The sequence below is a fragment of the Leptopilina heterotoma genome, unplaced genomic scaffold, assembly GCF_015476425.1.
Source record: "Leptopilina heterotoma isolate Lh14 unplaced genomic scaffold, ASM1547642v1 Lhet_152, whole genome shotgun sequence".
Taxonomy (NCBI): domain Eukaryota; kingdom Metazoa; phylum Arthropoda; class Insecta; order Hymenoptera; family Figitidae; genus Leptopilina; species Leptopilina heterotoma.
Genome location: NW_025110868.1, coordinates 665,308 through 685,407, shown reverse-complemented (window position 1 = coordinate 685,407; position 20,100 = coordinate 665,308). Strand labels below are relative to the sequence as shown.

Genomic DNA, 20,100 nt, shown 5'->3' with positions numbered 1-20,100 from the left:
TAAATAATTGAATTTTTATGATGAATATTTTACTAAAATGTTTAAAAATAATTAAATTCTTTAAAGAAATATAATTAAAATTTCTTTTGAAAATAATTATTAAATTCTATTAAACAAATTATATGAAAAAGTTTTTAAAAAATTGAATTTTTCCAGGAATTTATTTAAAATTGTATTAAAATTAATTGAAATCCTGCAATGAATTTAATTACTTATAAAAATAATTGAATTTTGGAAACAAATTTAATAAAAGTTTTTAAAATAATTGAATTTTGGAAACGAATTTTATAAAATTTTTTAAAAATAATTGAATTCTTGCAACGAATTTTATTATTTATAAAAATAATTGAATTCTTGCGAAGAACTTTATTATTTATAAAAATGATTGAATTCTTGGGAATTATTTTAATCAAAATCTTTTTAAATAATTGATTTTTTTTTTGAAAAATTTTATTAAAATTTTATTTTATATGAAAATAATTGAATATTTGAAACGAATTTTATTAATTTCAATAATAATTAATAAAAATAATCGAATTTGTTGCAAAGTATCAACAAATTTTTGAATAGTTCAAAATCTTTTTAAATAATTGATTTTTTTTGAAAAATTTTGTAAAAATTTTATTTTATATGAAAATAATTGAATATTTGAAACGAATATAATTGACATTTTTAAAAATAATTGCATTCTTTTGAGAAATTATTTATTAAGATAGCAGATATTGAAAATAATTGAATATAGAAAAATTTTTGAAAATAATTGAATCGTTTGAAAAAATTTTGCTAAATTCTAATAAACAAATTACATCAAAAAATTTTTTTTTTTGAATAATTGAATTCTTTTGAAGAATTTTACTAAAAATTTTAGAAGAAAAATTAAATTTTTCGAGGACTTAATTTAAAATTGTATTAAAAATAATTGAAATCCTGCGATGAGGTTTATTATTTATGAATAAACCAGATATTGAATATTAATTGAATTTCGAAAAGTTTTTAAAATAATTGAATTGTTTGAAAGAATTTTATTAAAATTCGTTAAATTGTTGCTATATGAAAAATGTTCTGTAAATTTTTTAGAATAAATTTTTTATTTTAACTATATTAGCGAATTATAAAGTAATGTAAATTCTCAAACTTAGAAAAAGGTTGCTTTTAGTATCGCAAATCTAAAAAAAAAGTATCCAAATAGCAGATCGTAAAAAAGTAGTAAATAGTAGGTTTTAGTGGATGAGTACGAAGCCTGCTGTTTTAGATTGTAAAAGTAAATATATTTTTTAGGAAAAAGTTTTTTGTCGTCTCCTTTTCTTTCTTTAAGTTTGTTTACGACTATGTAAATAAGCAAAGTTTACATTTTTTTTATTACAGTTTCTAGTAAAACTTACAGAAAAATGGTTAAATTTGGCATAATATAAGAATTAGAAACCAAAAATTTTTGTTATTTTTATACATAACCTGATAGTGAATTCAAAAAACTGAAAAATCAGTTAGTTTTCTTGAAATCAATCACTGTTAGTAACTAATTTTCCAGTTTTTAGTATTCACTATTAGGTTATGTAAAAATCATGAAAATTTGTTGTATTTCTAATTAGTAATTCTATTGGTGCCAAATTTAACCAATTTTCTGTAAGTTTTATTAGAAACTATAAACCATAATGTTTATATAAAATAACTAAAAAAAACACAGTTTTCTTGAAAGTATCAAATTGATACCAAACATTAGGATCAATTTTCATTGAATCCACATTATTTTTGGTATCATCAATTCGTTGCAATTTGATACTTTCAAGTAAACAGTGTACTGTAAATATTACTTATTTAAATTTAGAGTAAAGAATTTGAATTAAATTTAAATAATTTTTTTTTAAATATTTTTTTCCTACAATATTATATTAATTATCTTCAATTATATAATACAAAAAAAACAAAGGTGTCTCAAAATATAAAGTGACCAAGTTTAGAGAAAAATAGACTGAAAAGTAAAAATAAAAAATATCCCCATAGCTATACCTAACTCGAGTGTCAACACTTAAAAAAAAAAGAACCAGTTTACAACGAGTTTAAATCAAATGAAACGGATCGAATTCAAAAAGGGTGGAAAAAAACGAAAAAAAAAATGAAAAGTCCCTTTACGTTTCTCTACACATTAGCCTTCTCTCTTTTTCCTCTTTTTCTCACAACAAACGACCCTCTTTTTCTCTCTTTCTCTCTCCAATAAACCCCCTTTATATCCTCTCGGGCTTTCGAGCACCCTACCATCCCACCCTCACGATCAATGCTCGCAAGAGCCACGGATGCGCGCGCTCTCTTCTCTCCATGGTTTCTCTCTTTTCTTCACCGTCAAATTTCTACCCAATCCCACCCTCAAAAAAAGAAAAAAACAAAAAAAAATAAAAAAATCAGGACTCTAGGATTTTTTTCCTTTATTTGTCCTTTTTATCCCTATTTTCAAATTTTTTTTTCTTTTCATGCTCAAAACGAGAGGAGAGTGTCGATAATGTGCGTATGTTGGGATAATTTTAAACTCATCTAATATAAGAAGGTCGTGGGCAAAAATGGCAAAGTTAATAAAGAGAGAGAGAGAGAGAGAGAGAGAGAGATGTGGAAAAAAAGGGTACACGTTTTGAGTCTCTATATATAGAAAAATTTGTACCCTTTTTCTCCCTTCTCTATTTTTTTCTCTCTCTCTTTCTCTCTCTTTGACCCACTAATCGCGGCTTTTCTCCCTCTCGCGCACATTTCAGCACGAATACCAACCACCCTTTGCTTCGAGACCAGACACAACACTGAATGAGCACTTTCCATTCATCCACGTTGGAGGTCAGCCAGTTTTACCTTGCAGAGTGCAGCCAAGGTCCGGAATGCCTATTTCCTATATTATTATCATCATCATCATTTCCAAATGATGATCCCAAAATCGCTGGTTTATTATTACTTTATTCCATATAATAATAATAAGCACTTGACTTGATATTAATTACTAATTCTTTGTATTATCCCCTCAACCACTTAGACTCATCCGCCGCACTATTTTTAAAGGCTTTGGACTCGATATAATTAATTTTCGAAAAAGTATACGAAAAAAAAGGAATTGAGTAACTTTTACTATACTTTCATAGTAATACCCAAAACAGTAATAAGGGAATTTCTACCCATTTCTATAGCAACTTTTACTATTTTAAGGAGTAAATTTTGCAACATCTCTTAATTGGAATCAATTAAAAATCATGGTTTTAACTGACAATCACTTACTGAAACATCAGGTATTTTTAACTAATTGTCAGTAGAAATATTACTATATTTGAATTATTGACTGACTTTTTGCTTTTAAATTAATAAATTCAGGGTTGCCAGAAATATTTAATTTTATTATTCCCTGACTTTTCCCTAATTTCCAGAAAAAAATTTCACTTTTTCCCTGACCCTCAAAAATATTCTGATTCACTCTGAAATTATTAGATACTCAAAAAAAATGTTCTATTACATTTATTTACAAACTTTTTTAATTGTAAAATTATTTGAAAACATCAATAACTTCTTTCTTAAATAAATATTTAATCATTATTATTTTTCTGTAGGAATTAAAATTCTTCAAAATATTCAAATTCAAACCTTTTTGAAATTCAACAACTTATAAGAATATTATTACAAAACGGAGTGATCGTCTTCTTCATGTTTTGTAATAATTTAAATTGACATAAAATTTTTTAAAATAAGTTAATTTATTTACAAAAATCCTAAAAAAAATCCTTCGCAAGAATTCAATTATTTTTACAAGAAGTACAATTTCACAAAAAAAATTCAATTATTTAAAAAAAATGTAATAAAATTCGTTGCAATAATTCAATTACTTTTATAAATAATAATAAATTGATTATTCGTTTATTCATTTTTTAATCAACTTTTATTAGAAAATTCTAAAAAAAATTCAATTATTTAAATTAAAAAATAAATAATTTATTGAATAATTGAATGTTTGTTAAAATTGAATTCTCATAAAGAATTTTATAATAATGGAATTATTTTGAATTGATTTATTGAAAATTGAATAATTGAATTCCTACGAAAGTTTGACAAGAATTTTATTAAAATTCTTAAATATAATTGAATTTCGATGAAGAATTTTATTATTTATAAAGATAATTGAAATTTTGACAATATTTGTTTTTTAATTTTTGAACATAATTGAATTTCTGCGAAGAATTTTATTATTTTGAAAATAATTCAATTCTTCCAACGAATTTTATTCAAGTTTATATAAATAATTGAATTCTTACAACGAATTTTATTCAAGTTTATAAAAGTAATTGAATTTCGATGAAGAATTTTATTATTTATAAAAATAATTGAATTCGTAAAAATATTTTATAAAAATCTTTTTATATAACTGATATTTTTCGAAAAATTTTATGAAATTTTGTATTTTAAATAATGGAATTCCTGTGAAAATTTTATTACTTATAAAAATAATTGAATTATTTCAAAGAAATTTATTAAATATTGAATAATTAAATTCCTACGAAATTTTGACAAGAATTTTATTTAAATTTTTAAATATAATTGAATTTTGATGAACAATTTTATTATTTATAAAGATAATTAAAATTTTGACGAGAATTTTTTTTTAATTTTTGAACATAATTGAAATTTTGCGAAGAATTTTTGTAACTTTTGAAAATAATTGAATTTCTGTAATCATTTGTAACTTTTCCAAAATCAAATTTTTTTTTAGTATTTTTAACTGAAATTCTTCTATCAATCTAGTATTTATGAAAATTGTAAAAATTATTTATAAAATAATTTGAAAGTCATAATTTTATGATAGTTTTTGAAAAATTAAGTTATTTAAAAAGAAATTATTGTCAGAAATTGAAAAAATTGAAGGTTTTGTTTTAAAATTCGAGGTAATTTCATAATTTACGAGGCAAAAAGGAAAAAAATTCAAAGTTTTCTCATGAATTTTAAAAATTTAATTTTTTCCAGTACTTTTAGTAAAAATCCCTGACTTTTCCCTGACTTCCCTGACCAATTTTACTTTCCCTGACTTTTCCCTGATTTCCCTGACTTCCCTAAATTTGACTAAAAAATAGTGATTTTTTACTAATTTATTAGTAAAATTTACTAATTCTAAAGCAAAAAGTCAATTACTAATTCCAAATAGTAAAGATTTTTTACATAATTCAAATTTAAAGAGTAAGTTCGAAGTACATTTTACTATCACAGAAAAAAAAATTTATTTGATTCAAATAACCAATTATTTGTCTATTATCAAATAAATATTTACTTGAATCAAATCATTTTTATTTGAATCAATTACAAATTAAAAAAATAAATTACAAATATATCAATTAAATTAAATATATCAATTACAAATTATTTATTTGAATCTATAATTTCACTATTTATAAATAGTGAATATATATTTGAAAAATATATAAATTAAACCATTTAATTGACTGAAATAAAAATTATTTGATTCAAGTAAATATTTAATTGATAATAGTCAAGTAATTTTGATAAAAAAAATAATTTATTGAATAAATTGCACATTTCTTAAAATTGAATTCTTATTAAAGAACTTTATCAAAAATTTTTTAAAATAGGAATTGAATTTTTTCGAATAATTTTAATATAATTTTCAAGAATAATTCCATTTTTCAAAGAATTCATTAAAAATGTTATTAAAAATAATTGAAATTAAATTAATTAAATAAATGTTTTTTTCTCAGCTAAATAAATGTTAAAGTATTAAACTTTTTGAAAATAATATAAATTCATCAAGAAATTTTAATTCAAATTGTATTGAAAATAATTGAATTTATCTGAAGAATTTCATAATTTATTATAATAATTGAATTCTTACGACGAATTAAAAAAAAATTTTTTTTAAATAAATAAATACCTGAGAATAATTTAATAATTTATAAAAATAAATGAATTTTAGTAAAATTTTTAAAAATAATTGAATACTTGAGAAGAATTTAATTATTTATAAAATTAATTGAATTCTTGCGAAAAACATTATTAAAAGTTTTTTAAATAATTGAATTCTTGTAACGATGTTATATAAAATTAGTAATTTATTGAATAATAGATATTATTTCTTAAAATTGAATTCCTCTGATGAATTTTATTAAAATTTTTCAAAATAATTAATTTCTTTTAAAGAATTTAAATAAAATCTTTAATAATAATTCAATTTTTCAACGAATTTATATGACATTGTATTGCAAGTAATTAAAACCCTTCAAAGAATTTTATTTTCTTTATTATATATGAAAATAATTGAATTCTAGCAACGAATTTTAAATAAATTTTGTTTAAATAATTGATTTTTTCTAAAAAAAAAATATTATTTTTAAAAAATAATTGAATCCTTACGAAAAATTTTAATAAAATTATTTTATAATGATTGAATTCCTGTGAAACTAAGAAAATTTATTTTGTTCTCCTCTGAATTCAAATTCAAATCCTGACTGTAAATTTATTGTGATAATAATTCTTCTTAAGAAATTTTTCAAAAATAATCGAATTCTTTTGAATTCAATTATTCACGTGGAATTAATTTAAAATTGTATTTAAAATAATTGAAATCCTGCGATGAGTTTTTTTTTAGTTATGAAAATAATAATTGAATTCTTGCAAAACGAATTTTATTTTTTATAAAAATAATTGAATTCTTGGGAAGAACTTTATTTAAATTTTGTTTTAATTAACTTGTATTTTTGCGAAGAAGTTTATAAAAATCTATTTAAATGATCGATTTTTTACAAAAAATTTTATGAAAATTGTGTTTTAAATTTTAAATTGACAAATTAATTGAATTCCTGTGAAAATATTATTTTTATGAAAGTAATTGAATGTTTACAAAGAATTTTATATAAACATTTTTTTTTAAATAATTGAATTCTTTTAGAATTTTTTTATTAAAATTTTTTATCAAAGTAGTAGATATTAAAAATAATTGAATTTTGAAAATCTTTTGAAAATAATTGAATCGTTTGAAAGGTTTTTATATTAAAATTTTATAAATTTTTTCTAAGAATATTGTATTAAAATTTTTGAGAATAATTTTTTTTTTCAACTATTAGCGAATAGTTAGTAGTATGCTAGTAGTAAATACTATAGTATACTAATACTAAATACTATAGTGTACTAAAAAATACTATACTACACTAAATACAATACTATATTTTATTTTATTTTTACTATTATTGAAATCATCCTCTGTATGTATATTGTCAAAAGAGATAAAAAGACAAGAATGTTATATTGACATTTGTTTCATTTATATCAAAAGGAAATAAATTCATTACTAAATCTGTAGAAAAATAATAGGCTACAGGGGGTTATACAAAAAAAAAAAAAAAAAAATTGTACAAAAAAAATTGCAATATAACCCAGTGAGCTCTCTTTTGTATCCCGGATGAGAAGCCAAACAGGCATATATATATATGCTAAAAAATGTTTTTAATTTTCGACGATTCCTTTCAAGTTCTACGCATTTTCCCACATTAATATTTTTCCTATTTATTTTTTATTTTTTTCTATTATTTATTAATTTCAAATAGCGTTTAGTGCAGTATTTAGAGTAGTATAGTAAAGCACTTAATGAAGTACAGTTTTAGAATAATAATATAATGTTTATTAATAATAAATAATTTAATATTTATTAAAGAGTTCAGTATAGCTTTCACTCTAGTCCTTAGTATGATGTTTAGTATATAGTATTTAGTATAATATTCAGTATAAATATTACTCAAGTCTTTAGTATAGTGTTTAGTATAGTATTTAGTATAACATTCATTATTGCTTTTACTTTAGTCTTTAGTATAGAATTTAGTAAAATATTCAGTACATATTTTACTCTAGTCCTTAGTATAGTGTTTAGTACAATATTAAGCATAATATTTAGAATAGTATTTATAATATTTAGTACAGTATTTATAGTATATAGTACAGTATTTATAGTATATAGTACAGTATTTATTATAGTATTTAGTATAGTACTCAGTACAGTGTTTAACATAAGCCGTTAAACCGGCTTTAATCATTAATTAACTTTTAATTGAGTTTGGTAGAATTAGCCCTTAGTCTAAAAGTCAATAAACTTTAGTAACAATTAAAATATTACAAAAGTTGCAAATAAAAATAAAAGTGCAATAATAATAATAATAGTAATAATGACCAAAAATAGTAATAATAATTTATCCAGTATTGTCCCTTAGAACAATGCATATACCCAATATCCATAAAATACAACGTAAATAAAAATCGAAATTCTTTCCAAACATTTTCAGATTATCATCATCATCATCGATTTAATGAAATTAATATATAAAATTTCTTGTCGAGACAAATTGATTATTATAGAGCGAGGCAATGTTGTTCTCAATTTAAAATGAATCAAAATAGTATAAGCTTCGATCTGCTATATATTATATGGTGTTGAGAGATGCTCGTCTTTGCTTTACTGCTCGTTGTAAGAGAGTCAAGTGAGACGAGTGATTGGATTTGAAAGACGAGACACTTCACTGAAAACTGTTATTTCTTGATCGTTGTACGATCGACATTACATCTCTTCTTGACAAGCCCACTATTAATAGAAGGAAAGAAAAAATATATAATCCAAAATAAGAACAATTTTTTTTTCTATTTTTATAGAATTCCTCACGAAGAAAATTATTTGCAGAAATTATTTATATTGGACGCAATATTAGGGAAATTGGTTCCTAACAACACTATTAATAATTACTCCTGACAAAATTAACATTTTAGAAATAACAAAAATAATTTAATATTAATAAAATATTAACTCACTTCACTGAAAACTGTATATAAGTGTTAATTTTATTGAAGAGAATATGAAAACTAAAAATTTGGTTCTGCATTTTTTAATTAAATCTCTAATCGAAGAAGTGTATCTCAGTAAATGTAGATATAGTTCTCTAACAACGTTAACCAACGGATTTGATTCTTCCGGCAGAATTCTAATCCAAAATGTAGATTCTCATCAAGATGTAATTTACAAAGAGACTTTTATTCATCTTGCAAGCATCAAAGAAGACAAGGAACACCAAGAGAAGAATTTTCCTTTTTACCATAAAATTAGATCGTACTAGACAAAAAAAGCTGAATATCTATTATGCACCAAAATTGTTTTTGTTGACTCCTTTATAACAAAAAATTTCCTTATTATTTATTATAAAAAGAAAACTAAATACCTAGATTAAAAATCTACAACAACATTGATTCAAAATTCTCTCTAGAGTAAAAGAAATTTTTTTTCTGAAAATTTAGCTCGAACCGAGCTCGAACTTATTCAACTGATTAGAGGTTCTGAAGGTTACGTTAGAAGGATTGATCCATACCTTTACTTCTCTGCAACGAAAAATATTCCTAATTTAGCCAAACTGCTTTCTAACGGTTTATACTTACAAGAGGAGTAAACAAAAAAAACTAAATCAATCATTAACTTGATTTTAATCAATCATTTCAATCATTTAACGTGATTAAGGTTCTAATAACAAATTCTGGACAATTTTTTACCAATTGTATACTATTTAGAAATAAATAAATTTAATATTCCCTCACTGTTCCCATTTCGTCCTAAATGGCTAAAAAAAGCCGAAACTGTCTGACAGTAACAATTTTATTATACAAGTACGAAAGAATCAGCCAAACTCATGGAACTTGACATAAATTTTTTACTATCTGATCTGATCCAAATTTTGTATGTGTATTTTACTTTATGTCTGTTATTTCACTTTATGTACGTATGCCATTTTACTTTTTGTATTCCACTTTATGTATACCTATATATGTCATTTTTGAACTTACTTTTTGCTTTTTACTTCATGTACCTGTCATTTTACTTTTTGTATTTTACTCTATGTACCTAGACATTATTTTACTTTATGCACTTCAGGTAAATAAATTATTTCTTATGCACTTTGTTTTACTTTTTGTACATTGAAACCTAACGGAATGCCTTTTGCTCCTAAACAAAATTATTCTTTACTCCATTTAGAAATAAAAATAATTATTTACTTCATTTAGGAACAACTTTAAACTTGTTCCTAAATGGAGTGAACAATAATTTTATACAATACATTTGTAGTTTTTTTTTACTATTCTTTACTTCAATTCAAAAATTTACTTTATTTACACACTAAGAAGTCTCTACTTGGCGAAAATTAGCAGATTCCAAAAATCTAACGTCTGTTCCAAAAAGAAACCCAAAATTTGCGGTTTTAATTTAATAACTTTTTAACGGATTTTTTAAATCTGTTTTTTAAGAGAACCATTCGAAATTATTGACTTATGACAACAGAACCAGGACGAAACAAAAGGAACTTCGAAAAGACCTAAAAGAAAATCTCGTCTTCTCGTTTATCTGGTTTTTGGTCCTAAAAATTTTTGATTTGGGTAATGTTTCGATACACGATATTTTTTTCCATGCAAATTGAATTTTGGATTGAAGTTTTTACGAGGAGCTTGAAGAAGGTCCTCGTGCAGCAAACGACTGCTTTTGTCAATCTGCTTCTAAATTCTAAAGGCTATTCGAAATGGAACAACAGTAAAATGACATCTAACAGTTATAAATTTTTGACGAGTCCTAACAGAGCCTAAAATTTCATAAGAGATCCTTGGGGTCCTAACAGATAACAAGAGATCGTAAGAGGTCCCAACAGATCCTAAGGGGTCCTAAGAGATTCCAAGAGGTCCTTAGAGATTCCAAAGGGTTCTTAGAGATTCCAAGATACCCTAAAAGATCTTAGAGGTACCCTAACAGATTCCAAGAGATCGTAAGAGATCCTAACAGATCTAAAGAAATCCTAAGAAATCGTAAGAGGTCCCAACAGATCCTAAGAAGTCCTAAGAGATCCTTGAGGTCCCAACAGATTCCAAGGGATCGTAAGAAGTCCTAACAGATTCTAGGGGGTCCTAACAGATTCTAAAAGATCGTAAGAAGTCCTAACAGATTCCAAGAGATCGTAAAAAGTCCCAAAAGATTCTAAGAAGTCCTAAAATATCCTAGAGGTCCTAACAAATTCTTGAGGTCCTAACAGATTTCAAGATATCCTAAGGAATCCTAGCAGGTTTCAAGAGATCGTAATAAGTCCTAATAGATTCTAAGAAGTCCTAACAGATCCTAAGAAGTCCTAAGAGCTCCTAACAGATTCCAAGAGATCGTTAGAAGTTCTAACAGATCCTAAAGGGCCCTAAAAGATTCTAAGATATCGTACCAGATTATAAGAAGTCCTAACTGATCCTAAGAAGTCCCAAGAGATTCTAGAGGTCCTAACAGATTCCAAGAGATCGTAACAGTTCCTAAGAGGTCACAACAGATCCTAAGAAGTCCTAAGAGATTCTAGAGGGGTCTCTAGATATCAGATCCTAGCAGATCAAAAGGGGTCCTAACAGATTCAAGGGACCCTAACAGATCCTGACATACATAACCCAACAGTGATTTTGCCAGATAATTATTAGAGAAAATAGATAAAGGAAAAAGTACTGAACCAAAAAAATAGATAAAAGGAAAAAAAAGGTGGAGGCGTGGTACCTTCGCAGATGTACCCCTGCTGTATGAGGCCCCAGAGCATGTCGGTGCAGCTATGGCAGTACGTCGGCTTGTGAAAGGTTTTCTTGCTGAAGCTGTGTCCATGGCTGGCTGGAGTCTCGGCCGAGACCGACGCCATGATCCCCGATCCACCGCGGCACCGCTCACGCCAGATTCTCACCGTGAAGCTACGTAGGGCGCGCCGCGCATCGACATATTATATATTACATGCCAACCACTACGTTATCTCGAAACCGTACGCGAACATTGCGTTGCTTTAGCCCGAGGCCCGTGTCTTCTTCAACTTCTTCTTTATCAATATTATCAATTGCCCTTACAATTTCTACTTCTACAACTTCGTCTTCGTCAAAAATCGCTTTTACATGCCTGAGGCGCATTTCCGGATCAGGAAATCGCTCCTTCCTTCGCACCTCGTTGTCCTCGCCCTGGCCCTCTCACTGTCACACTCTATACGGTTACTAGCCGCCTCCTCACAGCTGATGGGCATATCACTCGTGAAAATACACTATCGGCGCAACGTACGCGCATCCAACAAACGAACCGAGCGCAAATTGCCCTAGACACCAGCCTACTGATACTGTATTCCACTGACATTCAGCCCCACTCCGCAAATGAAGGAGGGCGCCAGCCTCCACAATACAGGACACCCTTTTTTTTATCTCTCTTTTGCAATCGAAAAAAAAATTTGTCCTAAATTTGTCCCACTTTTCAAATCACACTCCTACTCGTCTTCGTCGACAATTTCGATAAAATACCTAATGTCATTTGATTAAATCCCCACACTCGCGAATTTTTTTTTTTTTCGGATGCTGGATGATAACTCCTTCCCCCCTTTATCTCAATTGAAACACAAGATAATGAAATTTTACAATAATGTTCATTTTGTTTTTCTTTCTATCGCCAATTATCTTTATCTCATACATTAATGAGAATTTTTTTTTTTTTCAAGCCCGAGGATTCCCGGATCCTGCACTGTCGTTAAAGCAACGAGCGACGTCCAACGTCGACAGAGGAACGACGTCGACCATGACGGTGACGACGTGAGTTGCGCGCCGACGCGACTTTTGTGACGTAGGTTGAAACGCGTGTATACCCGCCAGGGTATATCAATCGAGAGAAAGAGAGAGAAAGACAAAAATATTGAGAGAAAGAGAGAGGGGAGGGGCAAATTTTCGGAGAATGGAGATTTCTCATTATTCTTATATGCGCTCGCAATGGTAATTGGGGGGAAATTAGTCGGGAAAAAAAAAGATTAGTTTTTTGGTCATATTGATTTTTTTTCCCCAACCGAAAACACTATTATATTCATTGTCATTTTCAAAGAATATGCCAAAAATTCATTCTCTCATTAAAAATTATTATCGTATTTATAGAAAATATTATATTTTCAATGTTGAATTATTAATAATACCTACTGGTTATTGTACAAAATAAATATAATTTATAGGCTTCGTACTCGATAATTAATTTTAAAAACAAAGCTTTGACTGAAAAAAATAGTAAAAAAAAAGTAGTTATGGAAAAATGAAATTCGACGACTCAATTTTTTGAAAATTTCCTAATTGAATTTCGTTCAAAAAAAAGGATAATTTTTTTTTAAGTAAATATTTAAATACTTATTTATTTTTCCAAAGGATTTAAAATATTTTAAATGATTTCCAAGACAAGCCTTTTTGAAATTTAACTATTTCTAAACATTACAACTGTTTCTTCCAAAATCCAATTATACTCTTCTGTTGAAATTCTTAATTAAAATTATTAAAAACTAATAATTTTAATTAAAAATAAAAATTTGCATATTAATTTTATAACAATTAAAATTTTCAAAAATTTTCATTCAAAAAATCTCCTGAAAGGTAATTATTTCTAAAAATTCACAACAAAACGCTGCTAATAATCAATTATTATCTAAATTTTTAACTGAAAATCAATTCTTATTAAGAAATATCTACCAGAATTCAATTATTTAAATTCAGAAACAAATAATTTATTAAATAATTGAATATTTTCTAAAAATATTGAATTTTTTCTAATTGAATTCTTACGACAAATTTTATAAAACATTTTTGTTAATAATAATTGAAAATAATTGAATCAAAAATTTTTGAAATAATTGAATTCTTTCGAAGAATTTTAATTAAATTTTCAAGAAAACGGGATTTTTCAAAGAATTCATTTAAAATTGTAATAGAAATAATTGAAATCAATTGAAATTAACTAAATAATTAAATGCCTGAAAAAACATTATTATTTATGTGAAAAATATAAAAAAATTTGTAAAAATACAAATTCAATTATTGTTTCGAAGAAAATTAAATTAAAATTGACATGAAAATAATTGAATTGAATTGAAAGTTAAACAGCTTCTGACAATTTTTAAAAATAATTGAAGTAAATCAAAAAATTTTATTCAAATTGTATTAAAAATAATTAATTATTCTAAAGAATTTTACAACTTATGAAAATAATTGAATTCTTACGACGAGTTTTTATTAAAATTTTCTTTTAAATAATTGAATTCTTTTGGTAAATTTTATGGAAATAATAGACATAAAAAATAAATAAATTTCGGAAAATTTTATAAATTTTTTGAATTTCTACAAAGAATAAAAATAATTAAAAATAATTGAATTCTTACAAAGAATTTAATTGAAATTTTGGAAAATAATTAAATTCTTTCATGAAATTTAAATAAAAAATATATTGAAAAATAATTATTAAATTTTAATAAACAAATTAAATCAATTTTTTTTTTAATAATAGAACTCTTTTAAAGAATTTTTATTAAATTTTTTAAGAATAATTGCATTTTTCGAAGAATTCATTTAAAATTGTTTTAAAAATAATTGAAATTTTCTTTATTTATAAAAATAATTTAATTCTTGCAACGAATTTTATTAACATTCCAAAAAGTAATTGAATAATTTTATTAAATTTTTTTTAAAAATAATTGAATTCTTGCAACGAATTTTATTAAAATTTCTAAAAATAATTGAATTCTTTCGAAGAAGGTTATAAAAATCTTTTTAAATAATTGAATTCATTCTAAGAGTTTTAATAAAATTTTTAAGAATAATTGCATTTTTCGAGAAATTTATAATTGAAATCCTGCAATAAATTTTATTCTTCAATTATTTATGAAAATAATTGAATTCTTGCAAAGAAGTTTATAAAAATCATTTTAAATAATTGATTTTCTTCGAAAAATTTTATGAAAATTGTTTTTTTAAATAATTGAATTCATGTCAAAATTTTATTATTTATGAAAATAATTGAATTTGCAAGAATTTTACATAAAAACTTTTTAAATGATTGAATTCTTTTGGGGAATTTTTTATTAAAATTTTAGGTATTGAATAATAATTGAATAATAATTAAATAATTGAATTTTTAAAAAATGTTTGAAAATAATTGAATACCTAGTTTAATTTAATCACAAGAAAATAATAATTTTTTCGACTTTATTGTTCGATATTTAATACGTAGATTAATAAATAATCGAGCAGCCTAATTTAAATATTATATAATAATGATATAATCAAGCATAGCTTAATTTAAATATCGAGAAACGTATAATATGGCAAAATGAAATAAATTACATAATTAATGGAAATTGTGTACACGCACGTTTGGTAAATTAAATAGTAGATGGAGGCCGAAAGAATTCAGGTCCGCGGGCACTGACTTTTACTACTTAACCCTCGGCTGACCGATAACATCTGTTTATACTGCTTGATACGTACCACTTATATTATGTACTAACTCACTTTATGTTGAGTACATGTGGTAAGTGCGTATAAAACTCTGCTTATAATCCCTACTAATAATTACATCGTAAGGCTTATCCTCTTTTCGGCCCTTTAATTTAAATTTATATTTAAAAATATAACTAATTTTTTAGTAGAAAAAAAAATACCAAAATATTTCCTCTACTAATCGTTTAGTATTTATTTCAATTTAAAACTTCAATTCTAAACATTAAGCTTAACATTAACCTAAAAAGAGTACTTTAAGACCCATATGCGCATGACAAACAAAAAAATACAAGATTTTCAAAAAAGTGGGGGTAAAGAAATCAAAAAATATTTTTTTCATCTATTTTTTGATATCGTAGTCGTTTTCAATGTATTTTTGTCCGCTGAATACGATGTCAGGTCTCAAAATTGGCTAACATGGCGAGATTTTGAAAAAAGTGGGGGTAAAGAAATCAAAATATTTTTTTTCCCTACTTTTTGACATCGTAGTCGTTTTCAACGTATTTTTGTCCGCTGAATACGAATCCGGGTCTCAAAAATGCCTAACACGTCGGGATTTTAAAAAAAGTGGGGGTAACGACTTAAAAATATTTTTTTTTTCTATTTTTTGACATTGTAGTCGTTTTTAATGTATTTTTGTCCGCTGAATACGAATCCGGGTCTCAAAATTGTCTGCCACGTTGGGATTTGAAAAAAAGTGGGGGTAAACACTTCAAAATATTTTTTTCCCCTATTTTTTGACATCGTAGTCGTTTTCAACGTATTTTTGTCCTCTGAATACGATGCCAGGTCTCAAAAATGCCTAACACGTCGGGATTTTGAAAAAAGTGGGGGTAACGACTTCAAAATAATTTTTTTTCTATTTTTTGACATTGTAGTCGTTTTTAATGTATTTTTGTCCGCTGAATACGAATCCGGGTCTCAAAATTGAATAACACATCGTGATTGTAAAAAAAGTGGGGGTAACGACCCCCCAAAAAAACGTGTTAATGAGTCTTTACCCCCATGTTTCTGAGAATCTTCAATTTTTGTCTTACACATGTTCTAATTTATAATTTATAAATTATAATTTCTTGTACTGAAAATTATTTTTTGAATTTACTAACTACTGAAGCAAAAAATCACGAGTATAAAAATTAATTATTTTTAACTAATTCAAATTTAGAGAGTGTCGATATGCATGTGTAACAACCCCTTGAGGAGGACCTTTGACATTTTCAGATATGATCGACGTATGTTCCCCTTTCATCAATTAATATTGCCGAACATTATTTCAAATTCTATGAATATATATATATATACGTATATAGGTGGAAATATTCTCAATCGTGAACATTACGCCGGAAGTGCTAATACACTACTATATTCAAAGTACACTGCAAGGCACACTCACACGGGAATATAAAATTCTTTACAGAAAAAAAAAAATCTTCCCTTTATTCAAACTAGGTGAATTTATAACGAGAAAATGTAGATAAAATAAAATAATATCTACTATAATCTTTCAAACTTTGAGAAAAAAATTTAATTTTATTTAATATTAGACTATTTTTTTTTATAAACTAAAATATATTATTATAATTAGCATAGTAATATTTTTTTCCCGTTTCGAAATGAAATTAATACGAAAAATAAATAAACATTAGTATAATTATAATAATTAATTAGGTTAATGAAATTCTGTTAATTGTATGGGGTTATATAGATAACGTAACGTATATCTATATAGCTTAATTATATAATTTAATTAAAAATAAATTCAATTTATATTATCTAATGTTTCATTTTTTGCTCTCGATAAAAATATTGCTGATGGAAAAAAAAATTTACATATTTTTACAAACATTTTTCCTTTTTTATACCAAAAAAAAAAAAATGAATTTAAAATTTTTAATTTAATTTAATATAACAGACAAGTTATGCGTAAAATAATCCATATGAAAACATTTTCAAAGCGCACTACGTGTAAAATTTTTCGAAAATAATTATTTTGCAAGCAAATTTTTTATTTATAAATGAAAAAAACCGAAGGCTATTCTTTTTCAAATAAAAAAAAAATTAAGTAAATAAAATGAAAAATATTTAATAAATACAGTATTAAAATATTCTTTAATTAAGAATAAGAAAAAATTCATTTTATTTTTAAAGTAACAATTTTCATCAAATAAAATAAATTAGTTGAATTTCGAAAAAGATTAATTTTAGTTGAATTTAGAATAACATTTATTAATTGAATTTAGAATACAATTAATTATTTGTATTTAGAAAAAAGAATTATTAATTGAATTAAGAATAAAATTAATTAAATGCATTCAAAATAAAATTAAAATAAATATAATTTAATTTACAATAAAATAATTAAACTTAGAACAAAATTTATTAATTGAATTAAAAATAAAATTTATTGATTGAATGAATTCAGAATAAATTTAATTAATGAATTTAGACGGTTAAAATAATTAATTGAATGTAAAATAAATTATTTTACAATCAGTACAAACACAGTAAAAAAAAAAAGAAAGGTCTTATTTTAAAATAATTTGTTTTCGAAAAAAATGGAAAATTTAAAAAACTTTCCATTTAAAAAAAACAAACATTTTTCGTTTTTTTTTTGTTCATTTATTTATTTTTTATTTTGGACGGAGCTTAAAGCATAACTTATTAACTGGGCATTTTCATATTATAATACAATCTTTAAAATCTTAACATTAATAAATGTATAGTTCAATAAAAGCTTCTTCTCAAAATCGAACAACCTGTAAATATTGTATACATTTTATCCTAACTGCACACACATTTTTTTTCTTCTTCTTCTTCTATCTTTTGATGCATTTCGAATAAAATTTTTAATAAATGCGACGATCATATTTATTTATAATATTCTCAATATTTCGCAGTACATAATTATTGTTTTTTTCTACAAAAAATAAAGAAAAAAAAATACTGGTCTCAATTTTCTTAAATTCAACACACGAAGGCATACAATCGAGATCTTTTTCTATTTCTTACATTTTGTTTCTAAAAAAAAAGGAAAAATTACATCAAAAATTATTTTTCAAATTTTGCAAAAAATTTCCTAGAACATCTATAAAAAAAAGGAAACAAAAAAAATTTCCTACCAAAAGCTACCAGAATAATTATTCACCTAAAATATTAACAAATTATAAAGAAAATGTGATTTCTAGTAAGAATTACAGTCTATTTTCAATTTTATCAATTATCACCTAATTAAGTACTTCAATTCAGAGAATACACTAAAAAGAATTTTCACTCATATCAAAAAATTTTCGAATATTTTCAATTGAAAATCAATTCAATTTTATGAATAAATATTTATATTTTAATTGTAATTTAATATTTTATTTATATTTAATTACAATTAATTATATTATAATATTCTATTCAATTGTAATCAACTACTAATAATTACAATTAATTATAATTTAATATTATATATTCAATTGTAATTATTCACTAATAATTATAATTAATTATAATACCTAATTTCCTAATTAATTTTACATATTTATAATATCAAAAGAAAATACTTTTTATGCAGTGTAATTCCGAGAGAAATTTGTCTAAAACTATTGTAATATCATTATAAAATTCTTCAAAAAAAAAAAAGAAAAAATTAATCACAATAAATTGTCTTTTTTAAAGTGAAAAAAAGAAAAAAAAAAGATTCATTTTCGTATTGAAAATTCTCACTGGTAATCGGTAAATCATTCAATCTTGTCAACAGATACAATAACTTGTGTTATAAATAAATTCGAGAGAAATTAACATTCAATTATTTGATTTCGAAATATTTTTCTTAAAAATATTTTTTTTAAAGAGGCCCCATTATTTGTTTTCGTATTTCACATCGATAACAGCGTCAAGCGACAGTCATTTAACATTTATACAACAAATTTTTCGTATTATATAATTACGTACGGTTATATTTCGCCTACATTTCATTTTTTTTTTAATTCATTCCACCGAACACCTTTTACACTAATTATTAATATTTTTTTTGTTATTATCAGTGTTTTGTTATTATTATCATTATCATTATCATCAGCGTTTTTAATTTTAGAAACGAAAAGCGAAATTTCTCTTTTAATTCCTAACAAAAAAAAAACGTTTATTCCTTATCAGAAAATAAGAATTTGAAAAACAAAAAATTCGAAAATTTCATGAAAATCGAAAAAAAATTAAATACATGCAAAAAAGAATTTATTTCTAGACTTATTTTTTATTAAATTTTATAATTTTGTTATTTTTTTATAATTTTTTAATTTTGTTATTAATTTGTTATTAAATTATTATTAAAAGTGTTAAGAAGAAGAGAAAAAAAAGCGAAGAAAGTAAATATTAAAAAAAAAGAAATTGTCAAAATTTGAAGAATAAAAATTTAAAAATATTTAAATATAAAATTAAAATTCTAGATTTAGGGGGTAGAATTTTAATTCAATTTCGATTTGATTTTCATTTTAATCTAGAATTTTAATTCGATAAATTTTTAGAAATTTCTGAAATACATCAAATAAATAAAATAAATTGAAATAAATTCGAAATTTGTTTCCAATTATTCTTTTTTTCCAAAATAAAATTGAATGAAAGAAATTTATTTTTCAGTAACTTTCAAAATTTTTGTTTTCGTATTCTCGTAAAATATTCAAAAATATTCTAAAAAAATTGCATTTGAGAAGAAATAACGCAGACAAAAAGGACATTCACCAAACAAAAAAATAAAATAAAATAAAATTCTAATTAAAT

General features: G+C 24.1%; 1 protein-coding gene across 7 annotated transcripts in view; it reads right to left on the bottom strand.

Moving 5' to 3' along the window:
• The window catches only part of LOC122498555 (diacylglycerol kinase theta), a 71,890-nt gene extending 59,927 nt beyond the window's left edge, over positions 1 to 11,963 (bottom strand). For 6 of the 7 annotated variants that reach the window (XM_043606333.1, XM_043606334.1, XM_043606335.1 and 3 more), the window contains exon 1: positions 11,564 to 11,708. In XM_043606333.1, coding sequence (XP_043462268.1) covers positions 11,564 to 11,699 — 136 coding nt within the window. In that variant the 5' untranslated portion in view covers positions 11,700 to 11,708. Of the gene's footprint in view, positions 1 to 11,563 lie in introns of all 7 variants that reach the window. The other variant, XM_043606337.1, reaches the window with a different exon arrangement.
• Positions 11,964 to 20,100: the final 8,137 nt, after the last annotated feature.